At 39.4% G+C, this 23,090-nt stretch overlaps 1 protein-coding gene across 2 annotated transcripts in view; it reads left to right on the forward strand.

Annotated features, from left to right (window-relative positions):
* tmem178b (transmembrane protein 178B) overlaps positions 1-21,603 on the forward strand; it is a 33,683-nt gene extending 12,080 nt beyond the window's left edge. Inside the window, exons 3-5 of one of the 2 annotated variants that reach the window (XM_038277505.1) lie at positions 11,285-11,398; positions 15,409-15,546; positions 19,934-20,184. In XM_038277505.1, the coding sequence (XP_038133433.1) occupies positions 11,285-11,398; positions 15,409-15,546; positions 19,934-20,184 (503 nt within the window). Of the gene's footprint in view, positions 1-11,284; positions 11,399-15,408; positions 15,547-19,933 lie in introns of both variants that reach the window. The other variant, XM_038277506.1, reaches the window with a different exon arrangement.
* The last annotated feature ends 1,487 nt before the right edge of the window (positions 21,604-23,090 follow it).

The raw sequence follows: 23,090 nt of genomic DNA on the forward strand, positions 1-23,090 counted from the left end.
ACTCCTTTGGGAATCTTTTATAATGAACTTGATTTTGGTTGTGGGCAAGACACTGTCTGGATGGAGTAAAGAGTGGGTAACAGTAGAGAAGCTGCAGAGAGGTCTGTTAAACTATGACTCTGCTTCCTGGTCTGCACCCCGTCTCATAAATTCACACTAATCAAAATAATAGCTCTGACTGTTAGCATTTATCAGAAGAAGCTACTCCTACATTTGATGGGCACATGCTAAGAATACAGCAGTTATAGTAATGGGCATGTTACTTACATTACAACAGTGAGAGGCACGTTTGATGGGGAATAGAGTTCGAGAACCCAGACAGACGGAGAGAGATGCACACAGGAGTCCTGCATAAGGCAATATGTGGGGAAAGATGTCATGATTATTTAAATGCAATGCAAATTTCTTCTATCCAACTGAGTCCCTACTTTGCTGGAAATAAGCCTCTGAATTGACTCAGGAACAGGATGAGTAAGAATGAACCAGAAGGAGAAATGCAGTGAAACTGAGACACAGACATGATTCAGTTATTTAGTAGTGTTAATCACATTTTAGGATAGTATTTTATAAAGAAAAGCCTAATCCTGTATAAAAATGAAATATAGTACCTTGGTTATAATTTTCCCTCAGTACTTTGTTGTGGGAAAAAAAGTATTAACCTATTTACTCCAGTTAAATAAACGGAGATCGATTGATTCCACTAAGTTAGCATTATATTGTAGCAAAGAGAGAACAGTCCATCATACGGCCGTTATTACATGGTAATCATCCCTGTTCCCATCTGGCCAGCATTTGCCTCACTTACCTTTAATAATAGAAATAGAAATAGAAATAGAAATATTCAGAGTCAAACCAAATTACAGACAGTTTGGTTAAACAGTAGCACGTCATGAATAAACATTGAGAAAGAGTCAGGCTTGTTATGGGAAGTAATATGACTTGTCTACAAACACCATCACTCAGGCATTTTGTGGCAAAGACGAGGAACCAGCACTGAGGAGCTGCATTGGGAGAGTTTATATTGGAGACCAGTGGCGGATCTAGGGGGCGGCTAATTGGGCTACAGCCCCGGATGTTTCCCCAAGAACCCCGGATCTGATTTCTGGGCTGATCTGAGTAATTTATTCAGTACTGGAATTCACCAGACAGTGGCGGCATGTGCGGAAAGTAGCCTTTAGCATTCCCTTGTAGAAGAAGTTTTCACCACTAGCTGTTGCTAAACAGAGGTTGTTCTCAATTCACTAGAACGCGAGTACGGACTTGTTTCCTTGCCAAGCAGGTTCTTAAGAAGAACCCAGGAAAGTCTGGACTTGGTGAGAACGGGGAGCACGCAGCATAAATATGGGTCAGTTGGAACAGAAGCGTCCAGATGACATCACCACCTGCCCGGCTCGTCTGGAGCTGCATTTCACCTCCTGTTATTAATAGTCTCTAGATAATAATAAATTGTGACTTTTTTTATTTAGTGGGGGAATAATAATGAACACAGTCAGATAAACACAAATCAAATGAACATTTTGCCAAATAAAACAAAAAAATCGCCATCAGGGCCAGAGGTACTTCACACCCGGCGATGCAGATAGAGGCCTACTATAGACGGGCTGCGGTAAGACCTGGCTGCCGTTAGCCTCGGAGCTCCGCTGGTTGCGGCGCTTTAAAGTATAATATTCTTGCCTCATTTGATCTTAAAACATACTTTTATTGAACAACAGCAACAGAAAAGAGAACTTTTAACTTTCAGTGGAGCGCTCCATTGAAAGCTGCTGCTGCAGTGCATGCTGGGACAGCTGTCAATCTCAAGAACAGACAAGTCTGCTCTGATGCATGCTGGGTAAAGAGGGCAGGACAAGAACAACATCCAGTGACTTTGTCCGTTCTTGGTCTGCTGTTCTTGTGAATTGGAACAGTACTGGTGCTGAGGCTGATGACGTTTCACGAGGACACGAGCACCTGAGGACGCACAAGTACACATATTGAGAAACGGCTAAAATATATGATTCCCCTCTCATAACTCTGGCAAATAATGATCAAATGTCACCATATCCACTGGGTTTGTTGTTGATGAAGTTAAAGTCTGGCAGGTAAATACATTTCTTCCCATGTTATGAGGGGGAATTGTTATAAGTGATAGCATGTACTAGGAATGTCTTTAATCCAGTAATTTGTTTCCTGTTGGAGACTAAACAAAGCCAGGACTAATGAGCTGATTCTGAGCAGGTGTGAAGAGAGGATCCTAGAAGGAGCAAGGGAAAAGGAGACCAACACATGAGGGCAACAAACAAAAACATAAGAACTCAAATACATCCAGAAAAGACAACAAAATAGTAATTAAACCAATAAAATTAGAAAACATGGATAAAAGTAAAACTGAACAATCAAAATGAAACTTAACAGAAACAAGACAGTGACACCTTCACCTTCCTGTAGTTCCTCCCAGAGGCTTTGGTATTCCTCCTGATGTTTTTATTATCTGAGTGGCTACATTGATCGGAACAGCCCCCCTCTGCTGCCCACAATGATCTCAATGTCCGGTTGGTGGGAGGCTACAACCATTTAATCTGTTTGTATGTGGAAGCCCCTCAGGATCTTAGCTCCGTCATTCTCCATTACCTCAGGAGGGGGCTCCCATTCTGACCATAGGGTCTCTGTTCACTATAACAGCCACTTGGTTATAACGTTCCATGTATTCCTTCCCTACCCGTTCTGGCTGCTGGAAGGTTATTTTTAATTTTCCTCACTTTTTATTCACTGCTGCCTTTAAGTTCTCTAGTTAATATGTACCATATGTTGCTATAGGTTTATTATTATTTCCTATATTTATTGCAAAGCTTTGGACATTTTATTTACCTCTTCATTTGGTTTTTAAAATTCTACATCCGTTTGATTGTTCATGCTAAAAATAATTTTTTTTAGCGCGGGCAAACCTGAAATGAGCCAGTTAGCAATTAAAATGGGAAAAACTCAGCATAGAGGATATATTTAGGAGAGTCAGGACGGACATGAGGGCCAATTGGATGGTGGCTCTGGCAGTGATGAGGAAACTGTAAGCAGGTGAGCTTCAGTCTGACATTTTTCAAACTTTATTTTGTTGGCTAAGGAGAAACTAGATCTGCCTTATGTCGGATATAAAAGAGCAACATAGCCGCCCTGACAGATTTTTGGGGGGTCTGAACCTGTATTTGTTACCTGAGTCAGGTACGTATGGAGTTTGATAGACGACCCAAATGCAGAGCTGAAGAGGTGGAGATGATTTCTTGCAGTTGAATGAGGTACAGAAACAATAATCCAGAAATGACCAGCGAGGAACTCAGGAACCTGAAAACTAGGAGACGGATGGAAACAAACACAAGGAATGAATCCAGCAAACAGTAACTGCAGTGGAGTAGCAGAAGTCTAAACATACCTTAGATGACATTGAATGAAAATGAAAGTATAATAAAAAATGAAAAAAGCTTTGAAGATTCAGGATGTTTTGTTTGGCCAGTTTTTAAATTGCAGCAGCTTTTACTGGCACATTTTGTTACATTTTAATTTTGGATGAAAATTAATTCGATTTATATACAAAAATGTTTTCATTTGATGCAAACATTACTATAGTGAACAGTCAACCTCCAAATATGGAAGTAGAACCACCGTAGGACTACAGCTGGAAGTTCTTTAAGCCGATAAAACAAAGCAAGGCGTCAATGGGAAAACAGCGCCGCCAAGCAGCTGTTAGCTTCTATTTCTAGTTTGACAGCTGCAGAGTTTCTGTGAGGTGACTTCAAAGCGTCCAGTGATCGGACTGTAAAGGAAACTGCAGGCAGTTAGTATGTGGGTCAGATTTATGATAAAGGCTTGGGTTAGTGTTTGGCTCAGGGCGGTCGCCGGGCTGGCTGCAGCTGTCTCCCTCTGTGCAGATAATGAAATATGGTGGAAGGTTTTCTAAAACAACAATTATTTAATATCTGCCACTACCATAAATAGATCCAATTAATTTCATGTTTAAGTTATTTAAAAGGATGCAGTGGAAGAAGTCTGTGGCATAAAATTATGGAGAGGAAAAAGACTGCATATACACATGTGCATTTAATACCTAATGTTTAGACGGTAAAACTCTTAGGGTACTAAGAGGGAAGGGAAGGGTAGGAAATCACAAATACAAAATGTTACTCAAGCAAAATAAATCCTGTGTATACAAACGGCTAAATACTCGCTTGCAAATCACATAATGTACAAAAAAAAATATCTATGAGCAAAAAAAATGTGCAAAAGGGTTTTGAGACGTTTGGCAACCGGTTGCTCTTTATAGGACAAAACACACAGAATCTGATTTTATGTCTAATTCGACAGAATATCAGGCCTTAGAGGTCGTGTAGTTTAGCGCTGAAAGTCAAGGGGATGATCACACCCGACACAATTTCCTGCAGGGGGCAGCGTAGCTCTGATTGAGATACAGCGCAGGTCTATATTTTTTTCCAACAATATTGTTATTGTATTATTTATTTATTTATTTTTTTTTACAGATGTATCTTCCATATAACCATGCACTTAACAGACATTTCCTCTAGGGAGCATATACGGGGTTTTGCATGTGAAGAGTAGAGGGTGGGTCTTTGCAAAAATTTGCAAAAAAACTTCCATTATACCTTTAACTAACAGTAAAAGGTCAAATGTTGTAAGACATTTCCAAAATGAGCACACGGCCTTGGCTGAACAACACCTAAAGGGAAGAGACAAAAAAAAGCTGTTTCAGACTGATTAGAGGAAAATCAGTTCAAGAAGTGCGTGAAGACTGCAAATTTCTCTACATATGCAGGTTGTGTGGCTGCTAATGAGGTAATCAGGCACTGGAAGCTGTACACAGACAGATAACATAGAAAAGAATTATTGAACAGAAAACAGACAAACAGGACTATAAAAATGAAAGAAAATGACACAAAACAGCAAATGAAAGGCATCCAGTCTGCTCTGTTGCCTGTGAAGAGTCCAACGACAAAACTGACCTAGAGAGAATAGTGCTTTCTGTGGACCTAGCAGGAACACAGAAACAGCTGAGCTGATGCCACTAAACTGAAGGTTGGTGGATATTGGTTGTGGAACCGAATGCAGAGCTAAAGACTCAGGGATGATTTCTTGCTAAATTTAATGAAAAAAGTAAAAATATTGAATCCAAAGTTAAGAACCAATCGACAAGAAACCCAGGAACCAAAAACAAGGAGACACCAGGGAGGAATACACGTAAAGATTGACAATGATCCAGCAATGAGTAACTCAACAGGAGGTGTAACTATGGGGAACAGAGCAATAGGAGGACTAAGTAGCTGATAGGGAGCAGCTGGAGAAAAAAATAGCTAGAAGGAGCTAAGGGGAAAGCTAAGGACAGTAGGGGGCAGAAAAGAATTACGAGGGGAAACAATGGGATCTAAATCTATCTAGAAATAACTTAACCTCTTAACATCCACCTCATTTTGGGTAATCCTCACCTAATTTCCAAACCCAAATGGAAAAGCAAATAACTTAGGAACTGACAGCCCAGATTACATACATTATCTGAAAGCTAACACCCTCTAGTTTCCTAATATATGAATTTAAATTGGGTGACTAGAACACAGACCAACCTGCATCAGTTCAAACATGACTCAAAGTTGTTTTTTGTTTTTATTCTCGGAAATGATAGGTCTTTTTTAAACAGCAGTAATAAAGACATTCTTGAGAAAAAGCAGGTTTTATTGTATTATATTTGTTCTTCGTTATGTCAAACACAAGTGCAGAAAATTTCAGACCTCTAGCCAGGCGCGCTGGAAGCTGTTTCAAGCGAGGGGGGCTGATGGCTGGGTTGGAGAACACATGGCGTCATTACGTTGAGGGCTGTGGCTGACGTTTTTAACATAATATTGTAGCCCTACATTTGTCGCAAAAAACTGCCATTTAAAATGCATCGGAACAAAGCATGAACATTTTAAACTTTATTTCTTCTCTTTTAATCATTCAAAACAAACAACAGCTCCCAATCAACAGGATCAGGAACACTTGAATAAAACATGGCCTAAATATAGCCTAAACTGAGCATTGAACTTCTTGAAAGTCCATTCGACTATGGATACGGGGGAATGATTTCATATCTGAAACAAAAAACACACACACAAAAAAAAAAAAAATTAACTAATTTCATATTTTATCACTAAATAGCTTAATACAGACATAAAATTTAGTGATATGCAGCCTTATTCTAGCGTAGACTTCTTCAGCCACAGGACTAAGATGAATAGGCACATAAATAACGCTAAATGCGGCAGTATAGGGGAATTAAAACCATTTCTTACCTCGAAATAGTCAGAAATATGTTTCTGCTGCCTATTACTTGCCATGCCTAAATGAATGTGAGGTGGCGGAAGCTTCCGGGGGAGTAGCCTAGTTTTTTATGAAATATTATAATAATGTATCATTAGTTTATATCTTATACACAGCCCATCATTTTAATCCCATATCAAACAGTCTTTTAAAAAATAAATACATAAATAATTTCATGTTTTTAAGTAGGCTACAATATTATGTTACTCCACAGCCCCCCACCATGGGGGGCTGATGCTATGACGAGGGAGGCTGCAGCCCCCGCAGCATCCCCCTTCCCGTGCCACTGCCTCTAGCCCAAACAGTTCCAGAGCTGTGGGGTTTGGAACTTTTGGTGTCAGCTTGGAGCTGCTCGTAATGGCTCCACCTGCTGGTAAAACTTTACTGGTGGAATTTTATGCATTCTGAGTTATTACCCCCCACTTAAGGTCTTAAAGGAATAGTACACCCAAAACATGATTAGCCTTCCTTTTCTACTCACCCCCATGCTGAACAACACTCTGGAGTACTTTTTTGATATCTCAAATGCATCTGGAGATCTGGGAGGCTTCTTGCTGTCTGCTGACATTCAAATAATGGAGGTCTATGGCGCCCGAGACAGAAAGGTCCACAAAAGTCCACAAAAACGTGTCAATATTCCTCCATACTGCTCGTCCAATGTAATCCAAGTGTCCTGAGTGGGTAGCATCCAGAATTTACTCGAAACGAAGTCATTTAGAATGTTTTTAGAGCATAAACAGTAGTGTATAGGATTTCCTGAAAGCGCGTTCACGAGTCTACGGAAACCGCGGCAGACCAAACCAGACGAAAGTGCGCATTCAGCGTCTGCTCTGCCGATAATGCAAGAAGAAATGTGCTGTTTACCTGTGCAAAGAAAGAAACAACGAAAGAAAAATGTCTGAGGACTTCAGTGTTGAGGAAGAGCATGAGTTCTTTGCCGCACTTTCGTCTGGTTTGGTCTGCCGCCGTTTCCGTAGCGTCGTGAACGCGCTTTTAGGAAATCCTATACACTACTGTTTAGGCTCTAAAAACATTCTAAATGACTTCGTTTCGAGTAAATTCTGGATGCTACCCACTCAGGACACTTGGAATACATTGGACGAGCAGTATGGAGGAATATTGACACGTTTTTTGTGGACTTTTATGGACCTTTCTGCCTCGGGCGCCATAGACCTCCATTATTTGAATGTCAGCAGACAGCAAGAAGCCTCCCAGATCTCCAGATGCATTTGAGATATCAAAAAAGTACTCCAGAGTTTTGTTCAGCATGGGGGTGAGTAGAAAATGAAGGCTAATCATGTTTTGGGTGTACTATTCCTTTAAGACGTTAAATTAAACTAATGGGGAATAAAATTAATGACTAAAATACTGTCTAAGATCCAAAAAAAAAAAAAGGTTAAATCACTGACAATTGCTGACAGCTCTTTAGCGCATACTCTGATCTTTAGCTGCATAACCCGGGCTGCTGGCTGTCCAGAGGAGAGGTGCTGAAACTTTAATGAGCAGGGATCTATTTCAAAAGGTTTATTTAAAAAACTCAGATTCAAATCCTCAACTCTAAATTGATCTAGCCTAAAGTCGAGAACTCTCAGTTTTCGGTTTCACAACGGCTGCTATGAATCAGTTCAATCTACTCTAAGTAGAACCACTCAGAGTTGAACACATGTGTAACAAATATGAAAAACCAGGGCAACTAGAAGGGCTTATTTCACCCCGCTGGAACTGGATTTTAATGCCGAAAGAAAAATAAAATGTAGAATGTTTTTAAAGGAGAGAGAAACAGCGCTTCAGCTGCAAAGAAGACGAAGGTGGAGAAGAAGATTGTTGCTTGAGTTAATGCTCAAATTTATATGATGCGGACATTTATTTGTTTAGCATTTATTAAACACTCTCTCCTCTGTGTTGTTCCATTTTTAGATCACTAAAATAAGATTCTTCCTGATTAAAATCACATTCCTAGACTGAACTATAGAAAAATATTTTCTAAAATACCTTTTTGCTGCAGAAACTGAATTTCAGGAAATTAAAAACAAAATTATATTAGAAAGAATTGAGTTTTGTATACCTAGAAATATACACCCCCCGCATATGTACTGTAAAAATAAATTCATTAAAATGATTCTTATGTCGTTCATATTAAACCAACCAAAGACACGTAAATCTCATATCCTGTCACTGAGTTGTAGAATCCTCTCCCTATAAATACTTCATTCTCTGTGAATTAATTCCCATCATTCTTTAATAAGATCCTCATCAGATGGATAGGCAATGTTTGTTTTTAAAACCTAATGTGTCAAACAAACCTAGTTAATAATTAATTTTTTTATGCACAAAACTACAACAAAAATCATACTAAATCAGAAAATAAAACAGCATGATTGGCTGAGAGCAGAGACAGAGGACACTGAGTTTACTGAAGAAAACCTGCTGCTGACCAGGTTAGCTTTAATGGTTTCAAGTTGAGGAAACAGAGTTTTCAGTGAACCTGCTTTGTGAAATGGACCGATGGTCTGACAGAATAACAAAGGGTGTGTTTGTTGTTGTGAGGCACTGAAGTGATGGTTCCAGATTGGCTGACTTTAATGGTTTAATGGTTTTCCCGTGGTGGTTGGGGGATGTGGGGTGATCTCCTGGGTTGTTCTGGGAGGATGACTGGTTGCAGATGAATCAGAAACTTGAATGGAAAGATGAGTAGCTGGCAAAGTGGAGGCTGGAAAGTGTTTGATCACGTGGGTCCATCCAGGAAGGCACAAGGAGGAGTGAAGCAGCCAACCCAAGTCTCTGCATCACAGCAACATAGCACTGACACAGCAGCAATGCAGCTTTATGAAATGCTTCATAAAGCCGCTGTCACACCTTGCTGATTTATCCAGCATCTGCCTGACATCCCAGAATCTCCTAAAACGCTGCCATACGCTGAACTTTCTATGGAATGTTTCTATTCTGGGTGTAAACATAGAGTATTGATAATGAGTCCAGAACTTCTGTCCAACCACAGCCTAACTTCTGCATAACACACGGCAGCTTAATGCCCATGAAATGATGCACCAGCCAGTGTCCTGAGAGGGGCAGCGATGCACCTGGCTGCTGTTTATCACCCACCCAAAAGAAAAGAATAAATAATTAAAAAGAAAAAGAAAGAAAGAAAGAAAGAAAGAAAGGAGGTTTTCGGTGTCAGCAGATTGAGCGTCATGTCTGCTAGGAAGTGTGTTGGTGGTGGGCGTGAACGCAGGGAGGATCCATCACCCTCACCTTCTGGCTCACCCTATGATGAGGATGAAGTCTGGAGGAGAACTGATGGTTTCCTCCTGTGAACCCCCTTTATACCAAAACGCTGCCAATACGCCATTATACAGTAGCTGGAAGTTAGAAACACGTTCAGCGCTCGTCTGGAACACGTCAGATACCTTGATATGCTTGGAGAGAAGTTCTGGATAAGTTATGCAGAATTAATGCACAAGTTACTCAGAGGTTTAGGATAAGCTAGACGCCACGACTGATGAGGAACTTAAAATTATTGCGTGTCACAATAATGCGATGTACCTGTAAATTCTAGCCCATGTAAGAGCATTCGCTGGCATACCTAAAATCTATTGAAGTACTTACCATCTGTCGCGTGCCAGCCTGCTTCAGTTTGCTAATAACTTGTAAATTATTCAACGTACGCTAGCGTTTTTGCCAAGTTTCTGGTACGTTGCCATATGGTGGCTAAATCGTCAAGGCGTGACAGCGCAGTAAACATTATCGTAACAAAACATCTGCAAGAACATCAATAGCGACTGAAGAAGCTTTGAGTGAAATTAATTTTTTCTACAATAAGAAAAACATGAAAATAATGTTGGCTGAATGGTGTCATGGTGTCTGAAATCTCAAAGAGGATAACACAGATCACATAATTACATCCAACCTTGACGTAGCCAGTCACATCGGAGGGCTGGATGATGTTGCTAATGGGGATATTAAAAAGAGTCCCGTTAGAGTCACCTATGTGAAACTAACAACATTTTAAAGTGTTTTTTAGTGAACCTGTGGGATCTTCTTAAGCAGGAGACACTGATAACACCAAATACTGCATATTTGCACCATAGATATTAATGCTGTGAACTGCCATATCAACGTTTTTTTTTTTTTTTTGCACAATGTTTTTTTGTTTCTCCCACACTTTAGATTTGATCACTGCTGTATTTTAGGAATGGAAATATCATGAAAAGCTGTACAAAATGAATATCTGTATATACAAAACAACAATAAAAGATGCTCAGTCTGGTGTTAGCAATTAGAATTACTTTTCTTTAATCTTTAAAAACTCAGAACTGAGGAAGTCTCTTTGTTGAAAGTCTTCTACAAATTTCAAGTCAAATTGCCTAAACTATATTTTTCAAGCTTGACCGTGACCTGGATGTCTGAGAATCCTCACAGATACTTTTCTTCATTATACTTTGGGTCCAATTTTCAGTCATTTTCTGTTAGTTTGTTTTTTTGTGTGTTTTTTCTATCGCTTTTATGTACTGTGACGGACAAACTAACTAATGTTAAATCATTATACTAGACTGGATAATTGATGCAGACTTCTTTAAAAGTTTTTTAAAAACACCCAAGGTAATTGTACAAAAAGCATAATCAATAGTAGACATCACATAATGTCCTCGGCAGAACTAATATAAAAAGAAGCCAAAACCCTGTTTTAAGGAAAAATGACCTTTTCTTTCTCCCAGGCTACTTCTAAGCATCTTTATTCAGGGTCTGGTCTCATATGACTTGGTGGTTTTCTTGTGTTTTGTCTCTGATTAATTTGAAGTTTCAATTAAAAATGAACATTTCTTATGGATTTTAATGTTTTTAGTCATTTGGAACAGAAACACCTGTTTTATGTGAATGTCTCTGTGGTCTGGGTTTTAGTATTTAAGAGTAGTAAAGTAAAAGTGAGTTGTATTTGTTTGATTATCTGCAGGCTCATTTGAAAGATGCGTCTACATCAAGTACCACTACTCATCTGCTGCCATACCCAAAAATCTGTCCTACAACATCACCAAGACAATACGACAGGATGAATGGCACTCCCTACGTAAGTCTGATACGTCCCGTATTATTCTTTCAACTTATTTAGCTTAATTATATACCTTTTTACTATCCGTCTTATCTACCGTAATGAGCCATACTTTAGGAGCTATTTCCTTCATTTTGGATGTTTCATATTATAGTCATAACTATAATATAAAGAATTTTCTTTACTCTATTAGGAAAACTCCTTGTCCGTGATAAACATATAAAAGGTAAAGCACAAAAAGTTGCATCTAGGTTTCACCTTCCTTTGACCCAAAGCCAGAGAGATGTTTTCTTCTAATCTTATTTTTTTATTATTTACACCTCAAATGTTTAGTCTTCCACCTCCATGGAGCCTCCTTCTTTAATGCATTTGTCCTCAATCAAATCAGAAGGTGGTGTTGCTCCCTAATCATTTCCACCTGTCTAGAGGTCAAGTGAAGAGGAGACTAGAGAGACTGAATCACAATAAGTCACCAGGACTAGACGACTAGATGGTGTCAGCCTTCAACCAGCCATCAGGTCCACAGTATTCTAGCCCTTGGTGTGAGTTCTCTAGTGTACCTGAATGTTTCTGATTGCCTGATCTTGACCCATTCTGCCTTTGGACCTCTGAGCCTGCCTGTTCCCATTCTGATCTGTTTGCCTGACCTTTCTCCGGACTCCTGCTGGATTCTGCCTGTTTACTGAACCTGGACCTGCTTCCCGGTTTGTCCTTCGGTACCTCTTTGGATCTCTGATCTTCTGGCCCGGACTCCTGTGCACCTCCTCAAAACTGGCTTTGGCTTCGCCCTCTGGATTATCCTGTCTTTCATTGTCTGCTCGGATCTGATATCTTGCCTGTTCTTCATTCCGCACCAGCAGGGGAGATAGAAGGACGAATAATGCCGGCTGTCAACGAACCAGAGATATATTTTTCAGTGGCTTGTGATTCTGGAGCTGACAGAGAATATAACCTTCCTCTCGGGGGCCTGTGCCATTCGAGGAGGCAAAGATCCTCTAGATGCTTTAGAGACTGAGGGTAGTCACGGGGTGGAGAGTTCTTCCTTTATCCTTTCGTTCACTCCAGTGATAAACGCATCCATGAGAGATCCTTGTTCCAGGCACTCTCTGACACTAGCAGATGGATTTCGATAATATACTCCAGCACAGTCCGATTTCTTTGTCTTAAAGAAAGGAGTCCTCTTGACGCCTCCTTACTGGGAAAAACTGGACAGAAAACTCTTGAAAAGTCATTGTATAAGTTACACAGGCTAGGATTGTTTTGCCATTCAGATGTTCCCCACAGCTTCACCTTTCCAGCAAATAGTGATATTGAATAAGCCATCTTAGTCCTATCAGAGGGAAATGCGGAGGGCTGAAGGAATCAAAGGGAAATCTCACACTGAGAAAGCTAGACAATGTTCTGAGTCACCCCTAGAATACTCGGGACAAATTGACCTAGCAACAGGTGACGTAGACATAGGAGCTAAAGAGGGCGGTAGCGAGGGAGCAGGAGTAGCCTGATTGCGCAAATGGATTTGGATTTCATACCTGATTCACATCGAGAAATGCTTTTTTCAATGCCCTAGCCCCACTGTCTGTCTGCCGATTGTTTTTTGGCCAGATTGTTCTGTCAGGACTCAGAACTTTGGACCCAGAATTTCAGGCAGACAGACTGACGTGATTTACAATAGCATTCATTGACAACAAGCCAAATCTGTGACTCAGCAGCTAGCAGGCTGAAATCTCTGTAGGGGGAAAACTCAGGTTAGTGACCAGGTAAATCTGACAGTGGATGTTTACGAGCGTGTCAGTTACTAACCTGGTTTTAAGTTCAGTCAGAGCCCAGAGAAAGGAGTGGAGCCGAACCAAATGATTTTCCACAGCACTCAGCGGATGCCGGCCAGAGTCTCAGGAGCCAAAGGCAAGAAGGCTGCTGAACTGGCAGAAGCAAGCAGACGAGGGACAGCAGGACTTTCCAGAAGGCAAAGCCAAAGCCAATGTTGATGAGGTAAACAAGAGTCCAGGCCAGAAGCTCAGAGATCCGAAGAGGTACTGAAGGGAAATCCAATTCAAAGTCAGGAGACAGATCCAGGTCAGGACAGCTCAGGCAAACAGATCAGAACAGGGACAGGCAGCCTCGGAGGTCCAAAGGTAGAAACTAGTTAGGATCAGGCAATCAGAAGAACACACATGGTACGCTAGGGAACTCTCACCAAAGACTCAAATATTCTGGCACTGATGACTGGGGACAAAAAAACGTAAAGAGAGGCAGGAACAGGTGGATGAGATAAACGATAATGAGAAACTGGGTGGAGCTAGGCAGGTGAATAGAACGAACCATTAAGCCAGTCATCAGTGCCAAGATCATGACACAGTGGATGAACATTTCTGAATCTTTAATCAGCCTTGTTCCATCAATACAATCAAGCTTGGTCATGTTGTCTCAGTGAAGATGGTCAAAGGAGGCTGAAGAAGCCCTACAAGCCCTACAGACTGGGATGCTCTGTGTCAGCCACATGGATCTGACATTAGTGCAATGACTGAGTGTTTGACTGACTACATAAACTTTTGTGTAGATAACACCATCCCTACCAGAACAGTGAAATACTTCCCAAATAATAAACCAAGGATCACAAGGGATAAAGTCTGGACAGAGCCAATGAATTGAAGACATTGTTCAACATGATCAGTTCAGGAACAAGCTCAGCATCTTTCTCTCCTGCTCACAGTCACAAAGACATCCTGCCCTGCTTTGCCATTTACTCTCCTGCTTCTAGACTTAGACTTATACAGATTTATTTTGTCATTTTGAAAACACAAGTGTAAACAAAAAGAAATTAGAACAGCTCTCTAGACAATTTCAATTGCAGACTTAAAAACAGTAAAAAAAATACATAAAAGCTAATAGCGCATATATTCACCTGAGAACTGATGATGTCTGTGTGTTACAGACACTGGTTGCAGGCGCTGAAGTGTATATGACAGTAAAGTAGTGAATCTCAATCTATTCATTTATTTTATTTTGAATAGGCCTATAGGCTCATAGGACTTTTTCCCAGAAACAAATTTCACAGCATCCTCTGTTCCAAATTACTTCCAGCGGCCCAGAACATAGGTATAATATTAAATATCACTTTGAAATAATGGGGAATTCTCTAAACACTATAGCACTAAAACCGTCCATTTTATAAAACATTGAAGAAGATTGAGAAGTGTATCCTGGTGCAGATTCCCTCTAGCCTGGGTGCCAGTCCGAACTTAGTCCCGCCCACAAGGTTTGAGTTCGGGGAAGTTCGGTCTGGCTCTGCTCCATAGTAGCGCGAGTATTATCGCCCACTGTCAGGCGATCCAATCAAATTGTCAGGGCGGGCTTTATACGATGATGGACAGATGATCAAGAGTAAGTAATCAACCACGTGACCAAAGCGCGCTTGGGTGACGACAATAATGGCTGCCGCTGGAGAGTTTGGGTGAGTAGATTCTGCTATTAGGTCTGTTCTAGAAGATATCGACAGCAAATTAATTTTAAAAGAGGAACAGAGAAACGCCATCAAGGCTCATCTTCTTATTCTAGGCGTGCAACTGCACGCTTTGATTTTTGTGGACAACAACTATGCGTCGCTTAACATACGTCACGCACTCCGTTGCTCTTATTGGTTGTAGGTCTATCCAATTGAGTGCAGAGGCATTTTTTTTCCTGGTTCGTTCGAAACACGCCCCATAATCACAGCTCTATGGAGCAGCATCCGACTCATTCTGACTAGAATTGAGTAGGACTACGTCAGGCTAGATTCCCTCTGTACAGTAGCCTAAATCAGACGGCTGTTTTATGTCAGGTGTATTACCAATTCCACGCTCAGAAACATTCAGCAACATATGTGTAGTTAAATTGAATGCTGTCATAAATGTTCAGTTCATAAGGACTCCAATGAACTCAGCTCTGACTGGTCATCCTCTGCATGTGTGTCCGACTGTCTCTGTGCTGCAGCACTTTTTGCAAATCTCTGTTAAACCAAAAAGGTACTTTTCCCCTCTGTTCCTCTGCAGACCTGAGGCGGATGACTGCTGGTTTTATGGGCATGGCCGTGGCTATCATTTTGTTTGGCTGGATTATTGGATTGCTCGGCTGTTGCTGGGAAAGAGGTCTCATGCAGTATGTGGCTGGCCTCCTTTTCCTCATGGGAGGTGAGTGGAAAACAAACACACAACGCTATCACAATCATCTAACCAGCTCCAAGCCTCTCTGTCCTTTTAAGTTTTTTGTTTACAACTATTTTTAGCTGTAGATAATTCAGATAATACTTGGTTAAAATACGATTTAGAAATAGGCTTAGAAATAGGACGTCATTTTTAGATATATTGAATATATTGAATTAGGTTTAGGCAAGAAGTCAACTGACTTTACGGTTATGATTAGACTATCATGGTAAGTCAATAAATATGAGATTATGGTTGGAGTATTAAATTAGGGTAAGGTATTTGGAAAGGAATTAGGGTTAGGGTCAGAAATAAACTATGAAGTGTGAAAAGTGAGGTCAGCTTTACAGCTTTATTTAATTTGATATAAAATAAAATTAGGAAAGGTATAAAGTCTATAGAGTTTGTATAGGCTATCCTGTTACAGCATTAGATCCATTGATCCAAGTTTAGGAAAAGTAAAGGAGCCGGTTAATTTTGCACCCCACACTTTTCAGTTTTTCATTTTAAAAAAGGGTAGAATATCACATACATTTTACTCCACTTCTTGATTGTGTCCCACTTGTTTATTCTAAAAATGACACTTTTATATCTTTATATTTGAAACCTGAAATGTGACAAAAAGGTGGAAAAGTTCAAGTGGGGCTAATATTTTCACACCTTACTCTCTGTCATAGAGTATACTATACCAGGGTCCGGATCTAGACCCACCTGCTGGCTGATCAGGACCCAACCTGATTTAAAACATTTACAAATTAATTACCGCATGTTGTCCGACGACAGTGTCTAACTTCACTTGCTCTTCTTCTCCTGGTAAAACGGTAAAGCAGAGAAAGTGTGGACTGCTGGAAGAACTGCGGTGAACTGGTGAAAGAAAAGGTGCTCAAAGATTACCCTGAACATTTAGAGGATGTTTGGCTCAACCAGCTGCTGTGAAGCAGGATTCTCCCCCATGAACAGAATCAGAAATAAATCTGGATCCAGGCTCAAAATGAGCTCCTTGATATGTGCTTGAGAATGGCTTAGTCTCCATTTAAACCCAGGTTTAAAGCCTTGCAGGGCAGCCTAAAGCCCACTGCCGACATTAAGACAGAAAACAAGGAAGAAAGATAAAGGATTAAAAGTCAGGAAATTGTCTACTTACCGAACTGTAAAAGATATTTGTTCTCTATGTCAAAACACACTTATTTTTATAACTTAAAAAGTCAGTGTTTCACATGGATGCAAAAAAAAAACGCCTGCATTTTATTTCAGTGTTAAATGCTTTTTAAAGTAATGGATTATAATATCTCGGCCCTTTAGTGGTTGTTAATTTTATTTTTCCGGCCCACACTGATTTTTAATTAGTGACCCCTGCTCTTTGTAATGTGTTAGTTTCATCAGGATTCATAGACAGCTATAGCTAGCTGAGTATCATCAGCCTAGGGCTGGGCAATATGGCTAAAAAATAACATCTCAATTTTTTTAGCCATCTTGGACGATTACTATTTTAATTGATTTAATTTGAAGTATTTAAAAGCTACATGCTTGTGTTTTAAAATAGGTTTACTCTATTCAGTTGCAAAGTAACAAATGTTCAGCCAACAATAAACGTATTGTAAAAATAAATTAAACTTAAATATGCATATCATAAATCTTGTGCAAGTAACACAGATGTTCACCCAACAATAATTGTACTGATTTTTTATAGGTAAAAAATATACACCTATATATTCAGTACAAGTGCAAGAAAAACAGCTTGATTTGCTGAAATATGTAATCTATGGAACAGCTAATAACTTATTGATCTTCTGGGAAGTAGCTGGTTTGTAAGCAGCTGCTGCTGGGAGTCCAGTTCATGTCGAAATAATGCAACTAAACTCACGTACGGCTGAAGAAATCGACTGGACCAAAGGACTGTAGTTGTTGCAAGAAACAAAGCAGAATCTAACTTTTCAGAGAGAGCTTGTCGTGTTTCCACTCGGCGGCTCACACTTTTAGCCTGTGAAGGAAGCCAGGCTTCTCTACGCTGTTAATGGGCGCCATGTCCATCCCTACGAGTCATTCGTAAACAAAACACGGAGGAGACTGAGAAAATTTGCCCGGCTCCATCACATTTCAAGTCAGATGTTTGGATGCATTTTGGCTTTAAAAACAGATTTGATATGATGCACGTAATTTGCAAAAGGGGAAATATACATTTGAATGTTTTGGTTTCATTGGTTTAAAGGACCACTGAGGCCATGTAAACGGCACTGATTATCCTTATTTTGTTATTTCAAGTTTTATAAATCCTAAGTACTTTTTGTTAGTGTGTCCACTCCTGTCATAGTAATATTTTTGTCCAGTATTTTTTTTCATGGCAGTACCTCCAAAAGTTGTTTCAATAAATACAGCTATGTATGAATTCAGTTGTATCAATGTATCGATTGAAAACACTATCCAGATCATACGCAGCCAGTCAGCCACTGGTAATGGCTCTATTTTCTTCTAACAATGTTCGGTGAAAATATCACAATGCATCACGATGCATCGCAATATTTCATGCATTGTGATAGAATCGCATCGTGGCATGTGAACCGTGATTTGAATCGAATCATGACTTCTTTGGCAATACCCACCCCTAATAAGAATGAGTTCACACAGCCTCCTTCATGCCGTGAACGAGAGAGCTGTTCTGAATGTTTATCTGGCTAAAATTTATGTCCTTGATGAATTGAAGTCTTTTTTCTTGGGAATAACCAAATGTTCAAGTGTGAGAAAGATTTCCATACAGGGGGGTGGGTCTGTTCCCCTGGGGGAATGTGAGTGTGTCAGGTGCCTCAGTCAGAGAGACCTCTATCTCTCTCTTTCCAAAGTGCATTAAATAAATTATTTCTTCCAAGAAAATGCTTCCGCCTCAGCTTCCTTACTTCACAGGACCACTTTTTGTCTTTTAAATGGTGTTTAACCTTTTCTGACCAAAGTCCCGATATGCTGTAATCATAGTACCAATTTGTGGTGAAGTGTGGAACTTGTCGGCTTTCTGGGAAGAAGCATGGAGGCGGGGGTGCGCGGCTTCCATGGTCGCAGGAGGCCGAGCGGCGCTGAGCTGCTAAGGCCTTCTAATGCCACTTGCACCTTTAAATATTATTATCTGCATAAAACACACTCCATAGTCCATATCATAAATGTATCGATTGAGCTTTTTAAGTTTAGAATCCATATGGCAAGTCAAACACAAAAAGGCAGACTTCTCATAAATTGGAGGTTTTGTTACTAAGGACAGTAAGGTTTGGCTTATTACTATCAGATAATCTTCTGTGGTTAAATCAGAAATTAGCTGGGATCGTTAAAAGTTTTTTGAGGCTCGGTTAAATTGAACTAGTAACAACCAGGCTTTAATATTAGGCTTGACGAGATTAAAAAAAGTAAAAATATATCTAAAATCATAAGATCTACAGAGAGAAAACCAAAATAACCAACAAAGTGTCCAGGCTGAACCCAGATTAATGAATTCTTAACCATTCAAGACCTTTATCAGTCTTAAAAGGGTTTGAAGAGATTTTAAAAGCTTTCTGACTTCTTTGAACACTGAAAGCCATTTCCCATGTAAACCAGCTTTCCAGAGGAACATTACTATGGCCCTGAGCATCAGAATAAGTGGCATTAAATTGCTTTGTCATCTCAAGGCACTTTACAGTTCACCAGAGCAAAGAGGCATGCAAAGAAAAGTGGCACGTGCAAGAGATGGGCATTGCAGACTTCAACAGGTTTTCACGCTACATTTAGTCATTTATCCATCAATAAACACTTTCACCAAACAGGTCCCAGTTTATGCTAAATTCACATTTTGAACCTTTTCTACTGTTGATTTGTGTCCTGAAGCCTGTGTATGACGTTCTAAAATGAAAATGATCCTTTGGTCTCCATTATTCTCCACCTCTTAGCAAAAGTTTGCTCAAACTGCTCTGTTTAAAAAGTTTGCCATAGCTTTCTGTAGCAGCCCATTGGTCAAGCTATGGTCCTCATCTAATGTATTAGTCCACGCTCCTCTTTACAAACTCACACTGGTTGTGCTGCTACCTAAATAGCAAAAACAACCTATGGGGGCTAATGGGAAGTAGTTTTTTATTTTCAAATGTAGCATATACCTTACCTACCTTAAATTTATTTTATTATTTTTGCATTGTTTATTAACTTTACAAGTTGAATGTCTTTTGTGTGTAGCATTTACTTAAATATATTTAATATGTAACGCTTAGAAACTCCAGCTGCAATTAAGTGTTCCATCCCTCGCCAGCCGGCTCTGCCTCTGCATACGGTATACAGAGATGACAGGAATGTAAAAATACACAAAAATAACATTCAATAACTCTGCTAAACATCAACTTTTGTTCGTCTTCTGTTGTTCCAGGAACCTTCTGCATTATCTCCCTCTGTACCTGCGTGGCTGGCATTAACTTTGAGCTCTCCCGTTACCCACGCTACTTGTATGGCCTTCCTGATGACATCGGCCATGGCTATGGGTGGTCAATGTTCTGCGCCTGGGGGGGGCTTGGCCTCACCCTTATCGCGGGATTCTTCTGCACCCTGGCTCCCTCAGTCCAGCCAATACCCAGATCCACCCACCCCAAAGCTCGGCAAGAGAACGGCACCGTCTGCTAAAGGTGGCGACTGTGAACAGACCGACTACAGTCATAAAAAATGGACAAACTGTCCGGCCAACTCATCTATCTACTCATCTCTGTTCTGATTTCATATTTTTATATTGTGTGTATGTTTGAATGGATATCTTGATAATCTGTTATCTTGACCACACAATAAAAAAAAAAGAACTTAGTAGATATTATCTTAAAAAATGAAAAAAATATGATTTGCTGTTTAAAAGCAAACTTTTGACAGTGGATGGAAAGTAGAAAAGGAGAAAGTAAAGGAATAAACCTTTGAAAGTTGTACGGTAACCCTAAACATAAACGATAATCATTTCCCAGGGATTCCTTCTCTGCACTGGTGAAACAAATAGCTGCCGGTCTCAAACCAATCAGCAGCTAAAAATGAAGGAAAGCATTAAATTGACCTCAGATCCATCTCATATAAACTGGATTTAACGGTTTCAGGGTTATCAGCATTGCTGTGACTGCCTTTGTGCTCCATACAGTTAGACGGCTAAGGAAGGTGAAGACATGACTTCCACTGTTGCAAATTATTGTACAGAATATTCCAGACATTTTTATTATGGATTGCTTTTAATCTGAATAGGTACATCCCATTCTAGACAGTGATCCTGTTAAATATTTTGTACATTAGGTTTTTATTTCAGTTTCATGGAATCCCCCATGTGGTGAACAGATTGTTTACTTTCAGAGCAATGCTCCTCTGCTTTTCAAACCTATGTGCTACAGCAAGGTTGTTACAGAGAATAAAGCTTTGCTGTCTCTTTAGGAAAACTATTTTCATTAATAAATGCATACAGAAATCAGGTAAGTGTAACCCCCCCAACACTAACATATTCGTTATTGCTGTATTGTTTTTTTTTTCTGTCCTTAGAGTGAAAATCTTCTATCTTCCAAGCAAAATGTATTTTTTTCCTCATGGTGTTGATTATCAACTGTTAACTTGTCTGCTTTTCTTTTACCTATGAGGGAAGTATTCCATATATAATGTCAGCACACTTTTAGAGCTGTTCTTTCATTCCCAGCTAATATCACAGTCCATATTATCATAGACCCAGAAGAAAAATGTTGCATATCTGTAAAACCTTCAACAGTCTTGTCCTCATTGATTACTTAACACCTCAGCGTGGACAGTATTGTGATCATTACGGGTCGGCAGGAGCTTGTCTTAAGACAGTAACTGGTTTAATGTGTTCTGTAATAAAGCTCAAACAAGCAGCATCCTGTCTTTAAGAAAAACAAGATGTAGTAGGAGTAATCAACCATCTACTCTAGAAAACAGAGCCATGAATGGAATCATTGTTTTATAATATTAAATGCTTGAACCATACTTGTGAAAAAGACAAGTGTTGAAGTTCTCATTTAAGGTTTACATGTTTAATTAATAAATGGAAGTAAGCATTTGAAAACCCTTTGGGCCTGATCCTTAAAGAACCTGAAAAAGGAGCGCTAAATTGCACATGCCAAAAAAGTTTAAAAAAATGAATCCACAGGACTTTGTTTCCAGGTTGGAAGACGTTTCTCTTCCCATCCAGGAAGCTTTTTCAGTTCAAATGTTAGAAACAGTGTTGAAGCTTTATAGAGTGGACCTACAAGGCCTGGTTTTTGCTTTGAAAACCAAATGAAACAATTAAAACGGAGGAACGGGCTATCATCGCAACCCCAACCCCTTTACAGGGGAACAGAAGACCTCCCCTATTCAGCCAGACCAACAATTTCCTTTAACAACCCCCCCTTTCAGAGACATAGACAGGTATGGGGCACTGCAGGCTAAGAAAGAAGCTTAACAACCCCCATTCATTTCTATTTGCTCTCTAAATAAAAACACAGTTTTATTGGGCTTCTGTATAAAGCCTGAAACTCAACTCTTTTTCTGACATTGGAATTGAATCTACTCTAATGGCTTTTTGTAAATAATAAATTACAAAATTACTTTTTATTATTACAAAGATTGACTGTGGTCAAGTGGAACGCTATATCAGTTGCAGTGTTATGGAAATTTTAATAGTGATAAAGGTGATTAATTCTTTGTTCAGATTTTCTCTTCTTTCTACAAAGTAAAAGCTGAGCGTTTATGGCGTGAATTTTGTTCCATTATTGTTGCAAGAAAAGAAGACATCTTGCAAACAGAATTTGTAATAATTGTAATCCATAAAAAAATGTTTTTTAGAGTAGCTGTGTTGTTTTTTTTCTGAATTCTTTTTTCAACATATTTTATATTTTATGAAATTTTATATTTTAAGCTTTTTTTTCTTCAGGTTTTTTTATTCAGGTTTTAACAGATTGCATTATTTTGAGAATGACCAATGCTTCATGAACACATTGACCAATGAAACTGTATCGTCTCACTCCATGCCGCTCCCATAACTATAGTGGATGTGATGTGTAAAATATTATCTAAAAAGATGCAACTCTTAAAATTCAATCTGAAAAAACAACTAAACAATAAAATTTGATATAAAATTGTAAAAAACTGTTTTTGAAAATAAAATTAGAAAAAACATATATGAAAAATAAAAAGTTTGCAAAAAGAATCGAAACAAAAGTTATTTTAAAAGCTTCCTTTTAATAAGAAGTTTCCCAAAGTTTCATTTCCAAGAAAGATGGAAACATGTTCTAGCTGGTCACTAAAGTATTTACAAGCCGTATTCAGCAGATGCACGCTGGATCTTGGTTACGTTGCACACCTTGTAAGACATGAGATAAAAATGTCCATGGAGGGTAAATTTAAATGTCCATGTTCAGATATAAATCATTATATTTAGGACTGGCAGAGTGGCATCTTGCATAACAGCTTTCTGGTGTTATGCAAGACGCTATTTTAAGACCTTTCTCAAGATTACATCAATTAGCCCTCCCAGTCAAACGATGTTCATCTGCAATGGCTTGAAAAGAAGA

Source organism: Cyprinodon tularosa, unplaced genomic scaffold (assembly GCF_016077235.1).
Source record: "Cyprinodon tularosa strain WSP-4 unplaced genomic scaffold, ASM1607723v1 ctg1318, whole genome shotgun sequence".
Lineage (NCBI taxonomy): Eukaryota > Metazoa > Chordata > Actinopteri > Cyprinodontiformes > Cyprinodontidae > Cyprinodon > Cyprinodon tularosa.